We start from the raw sequence: 19,684 nt of genomic DNA, 5'->3' as shown, positions 1-19,684 counted from the left end.
CCATTACAGGTCTATCAGCCTGTAATCAGGCATGTTTGGGTAAGGAGACATGGGCAATGTGCAGAGCTGGTGGTCTTCCAGGAATGTGGTTGAGAAACACTGCTCTAAATAAATCAAAATAAGAGTCATATTTTATAAATAAAAAGTGATAATATTAGAATACTATTTCTACTAATAGTCAATATAAAGTTGCTTTTTGTGCAGAACTTACATTATATGTGTTTTTGTCAACTGCTCAAAATACATACTGGTAATATAAATTATGATTGTGTAATTATTATTCTGGAGAATATGTATTTAACTTAGGTATAGAATGAAGTGAATACTTGACAGCATGATTACATTTCCAAAAAAAATAAGGCACATTATATATGAAGGACATATACATTTATATTACGTAAGTATGTTTTATAATACATCATTTATATTCTAATTCTTGTCTCTTTTTTACTTTTTACCCGGCACGTATAGTACAATTTAAAGTTGCGCGTTTTTACTTTTGTAATATTTTTTTTCAGACGTGTGCACTTTTAAATCGCGAAACCGTCGCGTTTGGATTGCGTCATAATCGACGGCCGCACTTGTTTTCAAGGCAGGAGCGCTGAGTAATCTGTAGTCACTCAACGCTCCAACCGGATCTGACCCTGTGGTAAGAGAACTCGCTGTTTATTTGACATAAAATGAAGAGATTCACGCTAGATGACACTGCAGTGTGGGTGGCCGTGACACACATATGTGTGGCCGTTTTTCACTTGAAGTTGAAGCTGTTGTGAAAGATGTTCGGAGTGTTTTCTCGAGCTGTCCTACAGACTTCCTTTCTTCGGCTGCTTCCTCTTTCTCCTGTCCTAATCGATGTTTCTCATTAACCTGTCTGCTTAAAGAGGCCGTTCTAACCATTTCATGTAGAGTTATACCTTCAGGATGAAACTGACGGCTGTCATATCAATGTTCATCTGCTTTTTTGCCAAGGTGTGTAAGGATGACAGGAAGCTTTAAAGCTCTGCTGCTTCTGTCTCTGTGTCTGCTGGTTTGGGCAGTGCCAATAGACCGCAACCCAGACCCTCCTCAGGAGGAGAAAGCAGAGGAGAATGTGGTAAGACGGCTCTCGCATCATGCTGTCAGAGCTCATCTTGTGCTCTCAGCATTTTGTTTAATAAGCAAATGCACTTGTTTTGTTTTTGTGTATATCAGGACACTGGACTGTACTATGACCGTTACCTCAGAGAGGTGATTGAGGTGCTGGAAACAGATCCTCACTTCAGGGAAAAACTGCAGACTGCCAACACCGAGGACATTAAGGTAAACAAAAAACTATGTCAGGCACAACATCATGCCTGAATATATATTTACTATAAAGAAAGTTATCTATGCATTTTTATTATTTAAGACCATGTACCATGATCTGAGAGACCAATCAAATGTATAAGAAAGGGTTGCCACTGGGTCTTAAAATCTTAAAATGACAATAAATTTCAAAAACAGTATATGAGGCATTATAAAGTCTTAAATTCACTGAAATATGGTGTTGTAGGTCTTAAATTATTTTAAACAGGTTCAACTTAGTCCAAGTAAAGCTACCCAATGTGGCCGACATTCAGTCACCTATAATCCATCTCAAAAAGTTTTTTTTATTGTAAAGAGATGCAATTCATGACAGCTGTTATTACGTGCAAAATCCCCAAATTAAATTCCCTAATCAGTGAAAGAAAACTAAAGCAACACATCCCTTTACATGATCTTTCATTAAAACAAACACTATTTGCCGAAGTAACCAGGCCACCAGAAATAATCATTAGTGTTTAGTCTTAATAGGGTCTTAAAAATCTTAAAATTTATTTGAAGAAACCTGCAGAAACCCCGTTTAAGTTTTTGTAGACTTCATTAGGGGACTTCATTCAAAAGCTTTAGTGCTGAAACCCTATTGTATCTGTTAGTTGGTTATTTTTGTAATGAATTGTTACCCAGAGTTACAATTGTAAAAGTAAATTAGTAAAAACTGTATAATCTGAAACGATTTAAAAACCATAGTCCTTGTTAATTCATTTGATATGAAGAAGACATAACAAAATGAACACGAATAACTAAAATATGGCACACTTATGAAGCAAAAGCGTTTGTCTATAAATGTATTTTAATAAATAAAAAATATATTTGTACACAGGCACATATATTCATATTATTATCAAAATATAAAAAAAAATTCACAAACATATTGAATGCTAACAATATTTGTATATTGTGTTGCTATGCTTTTATATAATTTGAAATGTGTAGGTCATTAAACAATAAAAGACATTTGCATGGCATAGATTTGCTCTTGATATTGATGGGGATGTAGATCCCTAGAGTGCATGTATTGAACAGCACATGTTTTTAAAACGTTTAAACACTTAATAATACAAATAACAAATAATGAAGCATGTCATATGCTGCAAAAGTCAATTTGCATGACTTTACTGTAATCTGGCTTTGAGGAGGTATGAATGTACAGAAGTTTAAAGAGTTATGTAACCGTTTTATCCATATTATCCATTATACATGTCTATGGATTTAACCCTTCAAGCACATCTAGGTTACTAAGGGTTGACATATCATTATTTTATTTTGAAGGCGATTCAATTATTGCTGGGGACATTTCAGGAATTGGTGGATATTGGTGGGGTCATGTCCTCTCCATCCATGCATATTCTCTATAAAAACTTTATATTTTCATACCTTTTAATTTCATTTCAACTTTGAAGTGCTAGTCATTGCAAAGATGTTTGGTTTACTACTTTTCCATTTCAGGCTCATAATAAAATGATCCTGTGTTTCAGAACGGACGCCTCAGTAAGGAGTTGGATTTGGTGGGTCATCATGTCAGAACTCGACTGGACGAGCTAAAGAGGCAGGAGGTCTCGCGCCTCAGGATGCTGCTGAAGGCTAAACTGGACAGCACCAATGCCCAGAGTCAGTGTGTTTATGCTTGTGTTGCACTCAGTTGTGCTGATGAATGAGGAAATCTGTCGATGTGACTCAAATGTGAATGTTTGATTGTGACTGCAGGTGTTCAGATGGATCACGCCTCCTTGTTGAAGCAGTTTGAACATCTGGATCCTCATAATCAGAACACTTTTGAGGCCAAAGACCTGGAACTGCTTATCGCCACAGTAAGATCTGTTCCTAGCATGCCAGAATGGTAAACTGGACAAGATAAGATCACAAAACTGTAAATAGACAAGCATACACGTGGTTAATGTTAGTTAATGTAACATGAATAAACAATATTTTTATTACAGAATATATAATCTTTGATAATATAAGCTTAAGGCTGATTTATACTTCTGCGTCAAACGCCGGCGTATGCTACGGCGCTGACGCATAGCCCTTCGCCGTGGCCGTCGCCGTCACTGACGTGCACCTCTCAAAAAATGTAGCGTAGCGTAAGCTCTGTGATTGGTCGGCTTGGTTGCGCTGCGAGTCTGGGCGGGACCGAGAGCCGCGCGAATGGCGCGAGCGATTGGTTACAAGTGTGGAGTCCCGTGAAGGAGCTCCGGATGGAAAGTTTTGTTTTGTGTTTACCTCATAGTTAAAGTTGCTAAACGTCCGCCGGTTGCTGCCTCAAAATGAGCGAGTTTACGCCACTTGTACATCCCGGAAGTGTTCAGGCAAAGCAAAAAAGCAGCGAAGAAACTCGACACAGAGGAACATTTACACCTCACTGCCAACTAGCGTTTCGGAAGTGTTAATGCAGACCGACAGAGACAGCGCGCAAAAGTATAAATGCACAGCCACGCGCGTTGCATGCGCCGTGGGTTACGCCGGTCACCTGACGCAGAAGTATAAATCAGGCTTAATGAACTTACAGTTGCTCATTAAATTTCAACAAGCACAGCGTTAGATTTTAATAATGCATTAGTAAATATTAAATTTTGATTTCTAATTAATTGCATTGTTTATGTTATTAAAAAGATTAACTTGCATTATCTACTTTTCCAGTACCAGGTTCAGGTACCAGGTGTTTCCAACACTCGTTTAGCAATTATATATTTTAATTTTCAAATGCAAGTAAACAAAATTTAGATTTTTGTTGATGTAAATTAGTGATATTAATATTCTGGGTATCCATTTTATCCTGTCATTTTGTATATTTGTATTGCCATAAAGTTTAAATGAAGTATTACCCCTAAAAATAATATACAATAAAACAGTAAAATACATGGCAATAAATTAAAAAAGTATAACATAAAAACACTAGTACTTCATTTAAAAATAAAACACAAATAAAAAGCCATTTCAATTTGTTTTGTTTACATCTAAATACAGAATTGGAGTAATTAAATGTATTAAAAAAAAAAATGCTAAAAAAAACCGGACATGATCAGGTAGTATATACGAGATATAGAATCGGACACTCAAGAATAACACACATTCATATTTATTGAAATGGGAAGAAAAACTTACTTGTAACTTGTGTAGGAATATTTTGATGATAAAACACATTTTAATAGTGTATTGTTGGAATATTAAGCCAATTCCATGCGTGTTCAATAAAAAAAGGTCAGGACAGAGTTTTCATTAATGCCAAAAATATTAGTAATTTATTAGGGACTAATTAAATAAATAATGATCACAGAGCTCTGGGTTGTGTTACCCCAATGCAATACAAGAATTACATTCAGGAGGTTCACAACTCGTTTACATTTCCCTGACTCCGGCATATACACAACAGATATGAATTAGTTTTGCTGTAATGCCACTTATCAGTCATTCCTGCAGTCCTTTGGCTAATGTACCCAAACATACTTCATCTTTCTGCAACCCTTCTCTGCATAGCAGAACTGAACAGTTAAGTTTATCTTTAATATATTGCACAATTTCTACAAGCATCCAGCTCCTTGTGACATGTCTAGACTTCTTATTAGACAGCAGTGTGGAGCAAACACTATATTTATTTTTATTCTGCTATTTCCAGCAGTTCCTTATAAAAGTATGTAACATAATAAGAAAGAAGAAGTATGCTTGGTTAATATATGATATTATACAAAATAAAAAGATTAATTAATCGTTTTTTAGTGTACACATTTTTCTAATAAAAAAGGCACAAAAGTAATAAATATAAATTCCTTTTTTCCCCACAGTATTTCTATGAGATACTTGAGATACTTGTTTTTATTCAGGAAATATTTTAGAAGAAATATTGAAAAGGTGTCTTTTGGAGGAATTTTATAATATTTATCTTCTTTCAAACAAAAAAAAAAGTGTATATGACTCTTTTCAGTGTTGTTGTACGTTTTGTTTTGTTTTTGTACAATGAATGTTTGTTAAGAAACTGATACGATGGTATGTTATATATTGTATATTAAGTATAGTTTTTGCCATGAATATGCTGATATGACATTAAAACATAAATAAACTAATAAATAAAAAAATGCTAAACACAAAATCTATCCATTTTGAAGTCACACACATTTGTTCTGTGCTCGTTTGTCAGGCCACTAAAGATCTTGAGAATTACGATGCAGAGCGCCATGAAGAGTTTAAGCGCTACGAGATGCTAAAGGAGCACGAGAGAAGGGAGTACCTGAAGAGTTTGGACCAGGAGAAGAGGGAGAAGGAGGAGAAGAGGATGGAGGAGTTGAAAGAAAAGCACAGGCAACATCCTAAAGTTAACTCCCCGGTGAGAAGCTTGACGAGAAAAAGATGATTTATTGATTAAAATAATTGATTGATTCAAATTAAATCTTTTAATTCCTTTACCTCTTTCAGGGTAGTGTGGATCAGTTGCGAGAGGTCTGGGAGGAGACGGATGGGCTGGATCCACAAGAGTTCAATCCCAAGACTTTTTTTAAATTACATGGCGAGTCTTTATTCAGTCCTCATTTAATCCATAAACTGCCGTTTTATGGATTAAATCAATTGTATTGCCTTTTCTCTTGTAGATACAAACAGTGACGGTGTGTTGGATGTGCAAGAGCTGGAGGCTCTCTTCACAAAAGAGGTTATTTGTCACCTTTTGCATTTTATTGATGATATTGGAAACTGTTATTATTGATTTATCATTTAAGGGAATAGTTCACCCTAAAATAAAACTTGTCATCATTGAATGACCCTTTACTTTTTCTTAAAATCTAAAGATATTACGAAGAAAGGTGGAATACCTTTTTTTGTATTTTGTTTATTACTTTTGATGTCCATGACTACCAGCTTCCAACATTCTTCAAAATATGATATTGTGTGTTAATAGTAAAAACAAAGTAATAAATGTTTGAAGCCACTTGAGGGTGAGTAAATCAGTTTTGGGGTATTTTTTTAAAGACTTTACTGCACTCTTCTTCAAAAGTTTGTATACCTGTATGTACAGTTTGATGGAGCTTATAAAAACTGCTCCTGGTTTGCAATGAGAAGGATAATATTTTTTAAAAACAGTTGTCCTAAGAGTTTCTAACCTTTTCTATAATTGTTTTAATATCTCAGCTGGAGAAGGTGTATGATCCCAAGAATGAAGAAGATGACATGGTGGAGATGGAGGAGGAGAGGCTGAGGATGCGAGAACATGTCATGCAAAACGTAAGCATTCACTTTCTTTCTCAGTCACTCTTAATGAGGTTGTTTACATCTGGGTTGGAAATGAACGGGATTGTTGGAAAAACTGTCCCAAAAATGCATGAGAGAGCTAATTTAAACTGAACTTTTCCCGCTGTCATGATTTAAAGGAAATTCATTGTTCATTTGTGCCATTTACATTTGCGAAAATAAAAACTGCAGAATTCATTTACAAAAACTGATAACCACCGCTTTATTATTTTTCAGAAATTTTGTTTTTTGCAGTAGTACTCTTCAATGCACAATATAAAAACATGATATCTGACAATATCTGCTTTTGCAAATAAACTTTTCGTTTATAAATTTGTTCAAGACAATGGTCGGCCCGCTATTATGTTTTTAAACATTTCTCTGCAAGAAGAATGTTAGGTTATTTATCATATATCAAAGTGAAAAATCATATTCGATGGAGGGTTTTTTTTGTACAATTTGAAGTGTGGTATTGTCTCCTGATGTGTGAAGTTGTTATTCGTTTACATTATATAATATGTTCATATCTATATTGATCATGCCATGAAAGAGCCATAAGTTGCCAATGTGGCAATAAACAAACAAAAATAAAAGCTGAAAAAAATCTTGCTCCCTTATTTATTTATTTTTTTTTTTTGCTTCCTGAATTAAACTTTTCTAGTCATCTCAAATTGCATCAATTAAACTAACAAAAATATTTAAGTTAAACTTTATCTAAATAAAGAATGAATTAATAATTTTATTAACAATAAATAATAGCTAAAAATGTTGAATCCTGATTGACTTGTTAAAGTAATATAAGAACATTTGTTGTCATAACTTATAATTTTCTTTTATAGTGAGGTAATTATATTGCCCACTTGAACATGTAAAAGCTCCTGGAAATCAGTTCTAGAAAGCAAACATTGCTCCTTAATGCAAAAGGCAACTAAAATACTCAAAACCAAACCAAAACCAGGCCATACGAAGCAATAATTCTGTGTTGTTATTGTGAATATTTAGTATAAATGTGAGTTTTATTTTATTTTTTCATTAAAAAGAAAATGTAATTATTAAATAAGCTACTCAAATGTCATAGTAATGACTTTAATGTTAAAAAGGGAACTCTGCATAGACGGACATTAAAAAGGACTGTTTATTAAGCTAGCTGGTGCTAGAGTGCGTATGTAAACGCATTCAGCCTCTCTTTCTCCTTCAGCTCTTTTAACACTTTCACAATGTGTGGAGCAGCAGTGACTCCATCTGTTCTGTTCCTTCAGGGTGCTGGAGACCAACAAACACTCATTCCTCTATCTAGTTTCATGTATTCACTCAACCAGTGCCTTGTTTTTTAAGTTGCTTTTAAAGGAACAGGCTCATTTTACAAATAACTGAGTTATACAGTTGAGTTTGACCATTTTTCTTTATCCAATCAGTCAAGGTCAGGCAGGAGCACTTTTAGCTCGGCTTGGCATAAATCATTCAATTGGATTGGACCATCAGCATCTTCCACACACACAAAAAAAAAATGAAAAAGATAATTTTCACTGTAGTTAAATCGTGTACTCTGATGCAAAGTTAAAAGTTTTTTTTAGGCTGATATGGCTAGGAACTATACTCCCATTCTGGCGGAATAATCAAGTAGGTTTGCTGTCATGAAATGGCTGCAGCTGGTGCAATGACATTATGCAGCAAATAGTCCCCAGCTAGGTAGTAGCTCTCATTGTTGTATAATATCCTTAAAATAGGCAAGTTTTAAATGGTAAAATTAAGATGAAATAAAGATGCTAATGGTCCAATGCGATTCAATGACTTGCTCTAAGCTAAGCTAAAAGTACACCCAGAAATCAGCTGAAGGATTCAAAAATGGTAAAAGTCAATTGTTTAACTGTAGGAGACTTGTAAAATAAGCCTATTTCCAAAAAAAGTCAAATGTTCCTTTAAATAATTTAACATAACTGCTTAAATGGACCCTTTTTCCCCTCTCTCTCTTACACTGTAGGTGGATGTCAATCACGATCGTCTGGTCAGCCTGGAAGAGTTTCTCAAATCCACAGAGAAGAGAGAGTTAAACAACCAAAAAGAATGGGAGGTCAGAGTCTGATTTAGATGCATGCTTGGCTTTTATGATATTGTGTTTTCAATATGACAGGGTTTTAAATCATTACCCGTTTATATAGACGCTGGATGACACAAAGCCGGTCTATACAGAAGAGGAGCTGCAGCGCTTTGAGACAGAACTTCGGGATAAAGAGCTGGAGCTCGGCAGAAGAGCAGAGAAATTAAGACAGGAGCAGGAACTTCTGAAAGAGAGAAGCAAAGCTCTTGAAGCACAGAAACGAGAATATCAGCAGGTAAACAGTGTGAAATGTAACAGAGGTGGTTGCTTCACCTCTAGGGCACTTTGTTTTGTCATTTAACAGCGGTTTCAAATTGGGCTTGACATTTATCAATTTTTATTTATTTTTTTGTTCTGATTTTATAAAGAGAATGTTTGAAAGTATAATCATACTTATAATTAGTCACATTTCTTATGTAACTGTTTATTACATAAAAATACAATTTATTAAATCATTTAAAGCAACATGTAGTTGCAATCAGAATTGTTAGCCCCCCTTTGAATTTTTTTCTTTTTAAAATTTTTTTCCCAAATAATGTCTTAACAGAGCAAGGACATTTGTACAGTATGTCTGATAATATTTTTTCTTCTGGAGAAAGTTTTGTTTGTTTTATTTCTGCTAGTATAAAAGCAGATTTGATTTATTTTTTTTAAAACATTTTAAGGTCAAAATTATTAGCCCCCTTTAAACTATACATTTTTGATAGTCTACAGAACAAACCATCGTTATACAATAACTTGCCTAATTACCCTAACCTGTGTAGTTAACCTAACCCTAGTTGAGCCTTTAAATGCCACTTTAAGCTGTTTTGAAGTGTCTTGAAAAATATCTAGTCAAATATTATTAACTGTCATCATGGCAAAGATAAAATAAATTAGTTAATAGAAATAAGTTATTAAAACTATTATGTTTAGAAATGTGTTGAAAAAATCTTCTCTCCGTTAAACAAAAATTGGGAAAAAAAATAAACGGGGCTAATAATTCTGACTTCAACTGTAAATAAAAAGATCAATTTAAAGTTTTAATCATTTATTTATTTTTTATTGGGGGGATATAAACTAACAAAAAAACTCACTTTTAAACCCTGCTGTACCGTATGGGGAAATTGAATTCTTTTATTGATTTTATAACATTAGCGCTGCATACATTGCGTTTTGGGACATGTCATGTAATGTCTACGACTTTGCATATTCAGTTTAAAACTGTTTTATCAAATATTTTATAGGTGTTTATTAAACAAAATGGTGAATTTAAATTCTGTATTTTTAATTCTAATCTAAAATGCTAAAATCCTTCAATTCAGTTTTAAAATATAATTTATTTAATCAATTTACAACATCATTACATGTTGTATTTTTGTATGTTTTGCGGGTTTGTATGACCTTGTTGTTGTTTCTTGAATAACAATTTCTTTGTAAAGAAATCCTTAAATGTTACTAATTATATAAAGAATAGCATTTATCTTAATATTTACATGTAAATGACAGATATAACCAGTATTAATATAAAAAATATTAATAAACAGTTAAAGTCAAAATTATTAATCTTCCTGTAAATTTTAACCCAATTTCTATTTAACAGAAAGAAGTTTTAATGTTAATTTCTAATAACTGATTTATTTCATCTTTGCCATGATGACAGTAAATAATATTTTACAAGATATTTTTCAAGACACTTCTACACAGCTTAAAGGGATATTTAAAGGCTTAACTGGGTTAATTAGGCAAATCATTGTATAATGAGGTTTTGTTCTGTAGATGATCGAAAAATATATATTTCTTAAGGGGCTAATAATATTGACCTTTAAGTGTATTTTTAAAATAAGAATTTATTTAATGTATTTAATAAAACAATTTTTCTTCTTCCCCAGAAGAAAAAATGTTGTAGGAAAGACTGTGAAATTCATTGCACTGTTAAATATAATTTGGGAAAATAATTAGCAGATCTAATAACTGCATGTATAGTATATACAGTACATTGTCAGTTTAAATTCATTCCTGAATTTGTGTTAGTGTTTGGTGGGATAAGTGGACAAAATCCTTATATTTCAATTATACGATCTGCTAAACCACATCATTTTTTAAAATAAATGAAAAACATCAGTACTGCATGTTATTGTATTTCCAACAGTCTAATATCTTGCTTTGTTACTAATCAGGCAGTGATGGAGATGTCACAGAAGCAAAAGGAGCAACAGGCACTGAACAAACAGCCTCCCTCGGGTCCTAATGGGGAGCTTAAGTTCCAAGAGGGCATCCAGAAACTAATAAATGAAGACAGTCAAGGTGAAAAGAATGAAACCAATAAGCCTTTAACCTTTAAAATGCAATTTTATATATATAAAAAAAAACTGATTTTGAGGGTGAATATTTTTGTCTTTCAGCAGTGAAAGAACCAGACCAACAGACTGGAGATGTTCAAAACAACCTTCCAGCTGAGCCACCACAGAATCTGCCTCAACACACCTCCTAACACACACACAAATCAGAACTTCCAGAACTTGCCTTTTAACACAGGGCAGATACAAACCTACTGAACTTTTCATAGCATAACCAGATCAAAACAGCTCAAAGTAACAGTAAACGCTTCTCAAATACGTATTCTTAGTGTTTTTGGGCTTCATTCTCAAACAAAACTGCTCAAATACAGTGGCATCATTATAGATGATCATTAATATATTAGCATGTTCCCTTGTAAAGAATGGCAGATGAGTAGTGGATATGAGGTTTTCTGCTGCTGTGGTGGTTGTTTGGGTTTATTCTTTTAAATGTTGATCCTTTTGCCCTGATTTAAAGTTTACAGCCTGGTTTGGTTTTTGTTACCTTTCTAGCCCCTTGGTTCCTTTCTGTGGTTTACAGCCTTAAACACAAGGCTTGATGGGATGAGGATTTTGTTAACCAGACGTTTTCAGTCACCGTAATGTGCAATGATTTCTTTTTTAAATGTAAAATACAAATTATGACAGCATTTTAATTCTTTCATTTAATAAATATCTAAAAAAAAATTTCAATCCTGCAAGTTATAGCCAGAAAAAAGTGATAGTTCAGTCGAAAATTAATATTTTCATCAATTGTATGTCATACTAAACCTGTAAGATGTTCATTTTTCTTCAGAGCACAACAAATTACTACATAAAACACACACACACACACACACACACACACACGCACAATAAAATATGACAAATAAATGTAATAAATGACTTTAAAATATAAATGAAAATATAAAAATAAAGGATTAAATGTTCATATATATATATATATATATATATATATATATATATATATATATATATATAAAATAGGAAACTAAAATGACATTGATTATTTAAAAGTATGACTAGTCAATAACTGACTTTAATGTCATGACTTTAATCGTCGAATTTCCTTTGTTACAGAAGTCAGGATTTACTATGGTTTGATGGTGTTTCACAAAACCAGAAACTGTTTCTTTGTTTTTTGTTTGTTTGTTAATAAAATCTATAAAATCACAATGATTTTATGTCCATAGTTTATTTCTGTAATTTAGTAAAGGACCTAAGTATATACATACTACTGAGGTTTAATTTTAAATCGTGCAGTCAAAAAACCATTATGGATGTCTTTCAGAAATCTGTAAATAAGTTTCTGGGAGGCCAATAGTTCTTGAGATCCAAAGAAGATTTTTTTACAAGAATTCTGTGTAATTTTACAGCAAAACTCTAGAAGTGAACCAAATAATGCTACACGTTTTTAAAAAGCCATCACAAAAAACACTCAATTAGGCTGCAAATATTTTTATATACAGTTGAAGTCAGAATTATTATTCCCAAATGATGTTTAACAGAGCAAGGACATTTTCACACTCTGTTAAACATCATTTAGGAAATACTTTTTTTTTCTGGAGAAAGTCTTTTTTGTTTTGTTTCAGCTAGAATAAAGGCAGTTTTTAATTTTTTAAAACCCATTTTAAGGACAAACTTATTAGCCCCTTTAAGCAATTTTTTTGATAGTCTACAGAACAAACCATCATTATAAAATAACTTGGCTATTTACTCTAACCTGCCTAGATAACCTAATTAACCTAGTTAAGCCTTTAAATGTCACTTTAAGCTGTATAGAAGTGTCTTGAAAAATATCTAGTCAAATATTATTTACTGTCATCATGACAAAGAGAAAATAAATCAGTTATTAGAAATTAATATTTAAAACTTATGTTTAGAAATGTCTTGAAAAAAATCTTCTGTCCATTAAACACAAATTGGGAAAAGAAAAATAAACAAGGGGGTTAATAATTCCGACTTCAACTGTATATTAAATATAATGCAAAATATAATATAATTGCAAATAATAATAAAAAATAGCTGCAAGCAGCAATTAACGGGGCCTAGCAGTCCATCAGCCACATTAAAAACAAGCTACAGAGCAAATGAAAATTCAACTGGCAGCAAGGTTTAGGTGGTAATTGGGTTAACAATCTAGGGAGAGTTAAAAAAAAACAGGTTTTCAAACTAATTCAAGATGGTGGATATGAAGTCATGTCAATTAGAAAATAAATGATATTAATGTTCTCGATATGATCCACGGAATCTAACAAGACCAGTCACATGACAATAGACAAAACTGTTTAAGTCATTTGATCAATTTTGTATGATTTCTACTGATAGAATATAATTGTTAGTCAATTTTACCCAGAAGGTGGCGCAAACTGATGTGGTTTTGTCAATGTCAGGTATTGTTGCTAGATCAGAGATGTTTTCGGCTTAAGGTTAATGAAAATGATGCATATTATTTATTAAATTTCCCATTAATTGCATTTTAACGTCTAACCCCACCCTTACCGTAAACCCAACCGTCACAGTACTGTAAAAACAGTAGTTGTACCGAGTATTATTTATGTTATCTATTAAATTATCAAATCAATTTTATTTTTTAATGTCTACCCCAACCGTCACAGTACTGTAAAAACAGTAGTTGTACCGAGTATTATTTATGTTATCTATTAAATTATCAAATCAATTTTATTTTTTAATGTCTACCCCAACCGTCACAGTACTGTAAAAACAGTAGTTTTACCAAGTATGATTTATGTTATCTATTAAATGACCCAATCAATTTTATTTTTTAGAGTCAACCCCAACCCTAAATCTAACCGTCACAGTACTGAAAAAAATATTAATTATTGTTATACATTGTCATAAAAAATGCTATATGGATGTGCTTATCACACTTCCGGCTGGCCGCGTATCTAGACCTTACCAATGTCTAGATCACACACATTAGGTTTGGTTTCAATTCTTCAAACTATTGCAGTGATTCAGCCTGTAATGTCATCTGGCAAGACTACATCAAGTTTGTCCATGTGCTAAATGACAACCGTTTTCTCTATTGACATGAATTTAGAAACTTTTGGTCATGGTGGTCTGAAGATGATCTGGTTTAAATTAAGTGCAAAGCAGCCAAATGATGTAGGAGAAGTTCAAAAAAGTAGCTTTCTGACAAGACTAGGCATGGAACATTAACCTGTATTAAGGTTTACTGTGGTTTGGAAGAGTCTGGAAAATGTTCTGTTATATCGTTCCTACAGTATACATAAGTAAAAAAAAAAAATTTGTGTACTTTGCCACTTTGGGACTCTATATCTTCTACCAGAGGAAAGCAGTTTATACTGTGGAAACCAAAAATGAGTTGGATCGTTTACAATCCATTCCACCTGATTGAGGACACAGTTCTCATATAAAACTTGAGGATTAAAATATTCATCATGCCCAACAATTTTCCATGCTGTCTTTAAGAGATGCATCAGTTTAGATTTACACTGAACAGATAGGTTGCCAAACAACACTGTGATGCCATACCTGACAATGCTTTCCAGAACTGCTTTATAAAACAACATCATGAGCTTTTTGTTAACTCCAAAAAGACGCAACCTCCATAAAAAATACAATCTCTGGTGTAATCGAGAACAAACCCACTCAATGTGTGTTTTCCATGATATTTAGTTTTTAGGGCAACAGATTATCCAGCAGAAAAGGACCCTTCACATCAAGAGCAAATCTAGTCAGCCCACAGTTCAGCAAACATCTAAAAACAAATATCCTATGAACCAACATCTAAGCATGCTATAAACCTGAATAATGCAGTGGCTTTACTTTACATCCAAAAAAGAAAGATATACATAGATCCCTTTTCAGGTTGTTTTGAAACTAATGAAGACAGCAGAAATCAATAATTTACTTTATCTATTTAACCTGATGTTTACTGTTTCAAAGTGCTTTAAATGGTTCTTAAATACAAATGTATTGTGTTCAATGAGGGGGGAAAGTAGTTTTTTACCCAGACATCTAAAAATAACATATTTTAGAGCAGTAGTCACACTACCGTGACACCATGATGTTTCTATCCAGGGTTATACTGTCAGAATCTTATTCCTGGCCATGCCTAGACAAGACTAGATGGTGGACAGGAAGTTCCAATAATTATGGCATAATTGGTATCGATATTATCAAGACAACCCAAGGAATCTTCCTTTGGTGCTTGGCCCTGAAATATAATGTCCCTGCAAAATCCTGGAAGATGCCAAAATATTACAGAGTGAGACAAATTAACAAAGTAAATGCAATCAATTATGGAATTGTTGACTTTAATCAGTAAAGATTTACTCTGATATAAATAATAGCAAGAAAGCCAAACGTCAGCCTTGTGTTTTCATGTCATTTAATTTCCATATGTGACAAAAATCAGGATTGCCAGCAATTAGTTTCATTATATCTTTTATTTTATTTAAAAAAAAATGCAACTGCTAACACATTCTGACTTTGGTTTACAATGTAGACATCATTTTTTGTCTCGAGTTTTTAGAAATCTCTCTGTAGAGCTGGATTTTTGCGTCATCAAACAAATATTTTATAGCTTTGCTTTTAAATAAATTTTGTTCTTCTGATTGTGTTTAACATTGATTTTATATCAAAAGTGCCAAAAATGTGGTCAATGAGTGACACAAAATGCTCAATTCTGCATCCATATAATGACAGGGCCCATATGTTGCTAATTCCTCGGCTCCAAATGTCATCTCTGGGATTTCTTTTGGTGACTGCTCTATTGTTCTTCCTTCACTCATCTGCGTTGAGTGTCATTTGCTTGCTCTTCTTGCCACATGCTTTCTGTAAATGACATTCCAGAACCGCCTGACACTCCCTGAACCCCAGAGGCCTGCTGCCCCGCCTGTCCTGCCACAGCTGTTACCTTTCACTCTGGAAGTATCAGTGCTGGACACGTCTTTCAACTCTTCAGAGATTCTTTACTTTTGCTTTTAGAGAAATGCTTCAATCAAAGACGAACATTTCGTTATTTAAGCACCATCATGGGTTTTTTGTTCATATTTCTTTCTACAAAACATTTAGGATGATGTGCAAACACTTCACTTTTAATAGGATAGTTCACCCCAAAATGTAAATTTCCATTTGCTCACTCTAACATTTTGTGGGTTTCTTTCTTCTTTTAAACATTAAGAAAGATTAAATGAAGAATAGTGAGGAAAACAGCCATTGACTTGCACTGTGTTCATTCATCAGAATATTTTGTTTTGTGTTCAACAGATTACAGAAATTGATAAAGGTCTTGTGTGTGAGTAAATAGTGAGGAAAGTTATATTTTAGGATAAATTCTCCCTTTAAGACACTGTAGTCAAATCAAGTTTTAATGCATTTTCCATTCTAAAATTCTATTATTTTGGACTTTTAAGTATAATGTAAAAAAAAAAAGTCCAGCATAGACTTTTAAAGGACACCTATAGGGAAGCGCAGGGCACAAAGTAACACAGGGTAAATTGTAACACTGAGGTATTAGGGTATTTGATCAGGGTTTAACATGGCATGCTTCTGAGGTTTTCACCACAGTGTGGGCAGACGTCTTCCTGCCAATTATTGAAAAAGTTCTGTAAAATTTGTATAAAAACACAGGAGAAAACATTTTTCAGCATAAAAGCATTTTATTACAGTCAATATTTTTTTTATTTAAAAAAATCAGTGAATGTAAGTAAAATAGTATACTGTTGTGATTACTAGGCTAAAAGATTTAGAACCATTTTAAAAGATGTAAAAAAAAAATGCAGTGACTGCTAGCCAGTGATGAGGGAAACACAACTAAACTAACAAAATCATTGTTGAATTTTGAGTGTAATGTTGAATTTTATATATATATATATATATATATATATATATATATATATATATATATATATATATATATATATATATATATATATATATAAAGGTTTTTAAATAGAAAATATTTTTTTAAACACTGAAGAATAAATCTATCAATGCACAGCTCCACAATCTTCACCAATATTTTCACAAACGTCTTTTATTCATTATTTATAAATTTCAAGTTTTAACAAAAGGATATGCTCAAACTACATTTGTTTGATAATGTACAGCATTTTATGCATATTATATATATAATTAATATTTTAATAGCTGTACACCATATTTTCTGAATTATCGAGTGACGAAAAGAGATTTCCCAAATACAAAAAACTTAACTTTTGTGGTTGACAAATAAGTTATAACTAATCAAATTTTAATAAGCTATTGTAATAAACTGCAGTAAATGTACCTTATTTTTTATACTACAAAAAGATACATAGAAAAGACAACATTAGCTTTTTTAATTATATATATATATATATATATATATATATATATATATATATATATATATATATATATATATATATATATATATATATATATATATATATATATTCACACACACAGTTAAAGTTTTTTTAACGACAAAATTCATAGCGCCTGATTAGCTATTTTTGTTTCGACTGTCTACAGACCAAACCATCATTATACAATGACTTGCCTAATTACCTTAACCTGCTCAGTTAACCTAATTAACCTAGTTAAGCCTTTAAATGTAAATTTAATCTGTATAGCAGTGTCTTCAAAAACATCTAATAATTCTGACTTCAACTGTTTATATAGTGATTATTCATTCATTCATTTTTCTTCAGCTTACTCCCTTTAGCAATCCGAGGTCACCGCAGTGGAATGAATCATCAACTTATCCGTCAATTTAGTCTATTCAATTCACCATGTCTTCGGACTGTAGAGAAACCGGAGCACGCGGAGAAAACCCACACAAACATGGGAAGAACATGCAAACTCCACACAGAAATGCCAACAGACTAAGCCAGGAGTCAAACCAGCAACCTTCTTGCTGTGATTCGATAGTGCTAACCACTAAACCACCGTGTCGCCTTATATAATGATTAAATATAATATTGCATAATAAATGTTGCTATAAAAATAATATAATTAAATACAACATAATAACTTTTAATGTTTAATTATGTTAAACATAATTTACATAATTTTAAAAAGCATAACTATATAGACTAAGCATAATGAAATAGTAAAAAGTAAACGTAGCATGAAAGTAAATAGAATCATGCTTTTATGTTGATTTCAATAATGCGATAATTAATTACATTATAATTGCTGAGAAAACCAACCATCAGCCCTGTCTTTTCAAACACACTCATTTCATTAGTCCCCCTTTGTGACCAAAGTCAGGTGTTGCTTTTGTCTGAATGTGTTCCACAAAGAAAGGGAAGTCGATGTTAACCAGCAAACAGAGGAACGAGTTATTTGTCGAGCGCTAAAGCCTGTAAAAGACAAGAGGAATCAAATAAAGAGCCAAGAAAGATGAGTCAGAGACTGTAGGAAGAGTCTGATGAAAGCAGTGTTTGCTTTGGATAGTGTGAAAGAGGGCTTCTGTTCCAGTCATTTGCATCAGTGAGTGGGCCGACTGCTGCTGAATCATCCACTTTTCATAATACCTCTTTTTTCTTTTTCTTTTTTTGATATACCAGCAGCCCTTATGAAGTCAGTAGGTATTTTACATGTCTCTGGAGCAGTGACTGTCTGCTTTCCACATCCTGTTTCTCACATTTGCTTATGTTATGGACACATTGCAGTGATTTCTCAGCTTTTTTTTTCTTGCTCTCACCCATATATTTACATGAGCCAGAATTATATCTACATTAAAAAAACATGGCTCTTTGAAGGTTCTGTATGCAGGAGAGTTGTATTTAGAACGTATCATCTTGAAAAACCATTTTATACTAAAATATGTGTTAGAGTAAAAGATTCTGACAATATGACAACCTTGCATAAAAATATTACTGTTTAACGGTATTGTGATTATTGCTCTAAAATAGATTATTTTTAATTGTCTGGGTAAAAATTGAACACAATAAATTTTATTTTGAGAACCATTTATAATATTTTGTTATAGTAAACATTTCAGGCTAAATAATTAAAATGAATCATTGACTTCTGCTGTCTCATGGGTTTCAAAAACACAGATTTTATTACAATTTCAAACAGCATCTATGGAGATCTTTTCTGCGGGAGATGCTGTTGTCCTAAAAAACAAAAAACAAAAAAAAATAATAATTTTTTTTTTTTTAAATCTTACATTTATCAAAAACATTGTAAAACTAATTTTTTTAAAAACTTGACTTTTCTAAACTGCTGTATACCTTGAAAACAGTTATCGTCCCATGCCTAGTTGGAGTTAGGGTTTTTCCCGCCTTTTTGTTTTTTACATTTGAAACTGTCAAAATATGGATTCCAAACTTCCTCATTATTCGTTTCCTGCAACTTAACCATTTGTATTTAAAACAAATATAAACGAAGTCAAACTTATTAAAAATAATGTTCTCTAAAATAGTTAATATCACGATTCAAATGTTGTTCAAATATTGTTCACTATAAAGCAAATAATGACTTTTATCATACCATTATAGCCCTTTCCTGCCTTTTATTTGTTTTTAATTTGTAACTGTCTAAATCTATTCAAAATATCTTTGTTATTAATTTCCTGCAGCTCAGCCATGAATATATTCATATAAATAAAATCTAATTTATTAAAAATAATGATTACTATTGTGATTTTATTCTTTAAAATTCATTATTTTTTATGGAACCTATAGAAAGTGTTCTATTTAGCAGGGGAAAAAAGACTGACTATTTT

At 32.5% G+C, this 19,684-nt stretch overlaps 1 protein-coding gene and 1 long non-coding RNA gene across 3 annotated transcripts; one reads left to right on the top strand and one right to left on the bottom strand.

The window, feature by feature from the left end:
• The first annotated feature begins 579 nt into the window (after positions 1–579).
• nucb1 (nucleobindin 1) lies at positions 580–12,147 on the top strand. Of its 2 annotated transcripts, none has more exon segments than NM_001045463.1 (13): positions 580–649; positions 970–1,093; positions 1,192–1,299; positions 2,817–2,949; positions 3,046–3,149; positions 5,474–5,659; positions 5,749–5,839; positions 5,922–5,980; positions 6,457–6,549; positions 8,537–8,626; positions 8,715–8,888; positions 10,813–10,939; positions 11,041–11,865. In NM_001045463.1, coding segments are annotated over 12 exon segments (1,365 nt in total). In that variant the 5' UTR covers positions 580–649; positions 970–979; the 3' UTR covers positions 11,127–11,865.
• LOC147845648 (uncharacterized) lies at positions 12,014–15,577 on the bottom strand. Its single transcript, XR_015480951.1, has 3 exons — positions 14,346–15,577; positions 13,689–14,250; positions 12,014–13,591 (listed from the first exon to the last, which is right to left on the bottom strand). It is a non-coding gene; the product is annotated as an uncharacterized LOC147845648 (long non-coding RNA).
• Positions 15,578–19,684: the final 4,107 nt, after the last annotated feature.

This window comes from Danio rerio, chromosome 3, assembly GCF_052040795.2.
Source record: "Danio rerio strain M-AB ecotype USA chromosome 3, GRCz13ab, whole genome shotgun sequence".
Classification (NCBI taxonomy): Eukaryota; Metazoa; Chordata; class Actinopteri; order Cypriniformes; family Danionidae; genus Danio; species Danio rerio.
The sequence above is the reverse complement of the archived record's forward strand: the minus strand, read 5'-3'. Positions and strand labels throughout refer to the sequence as shown.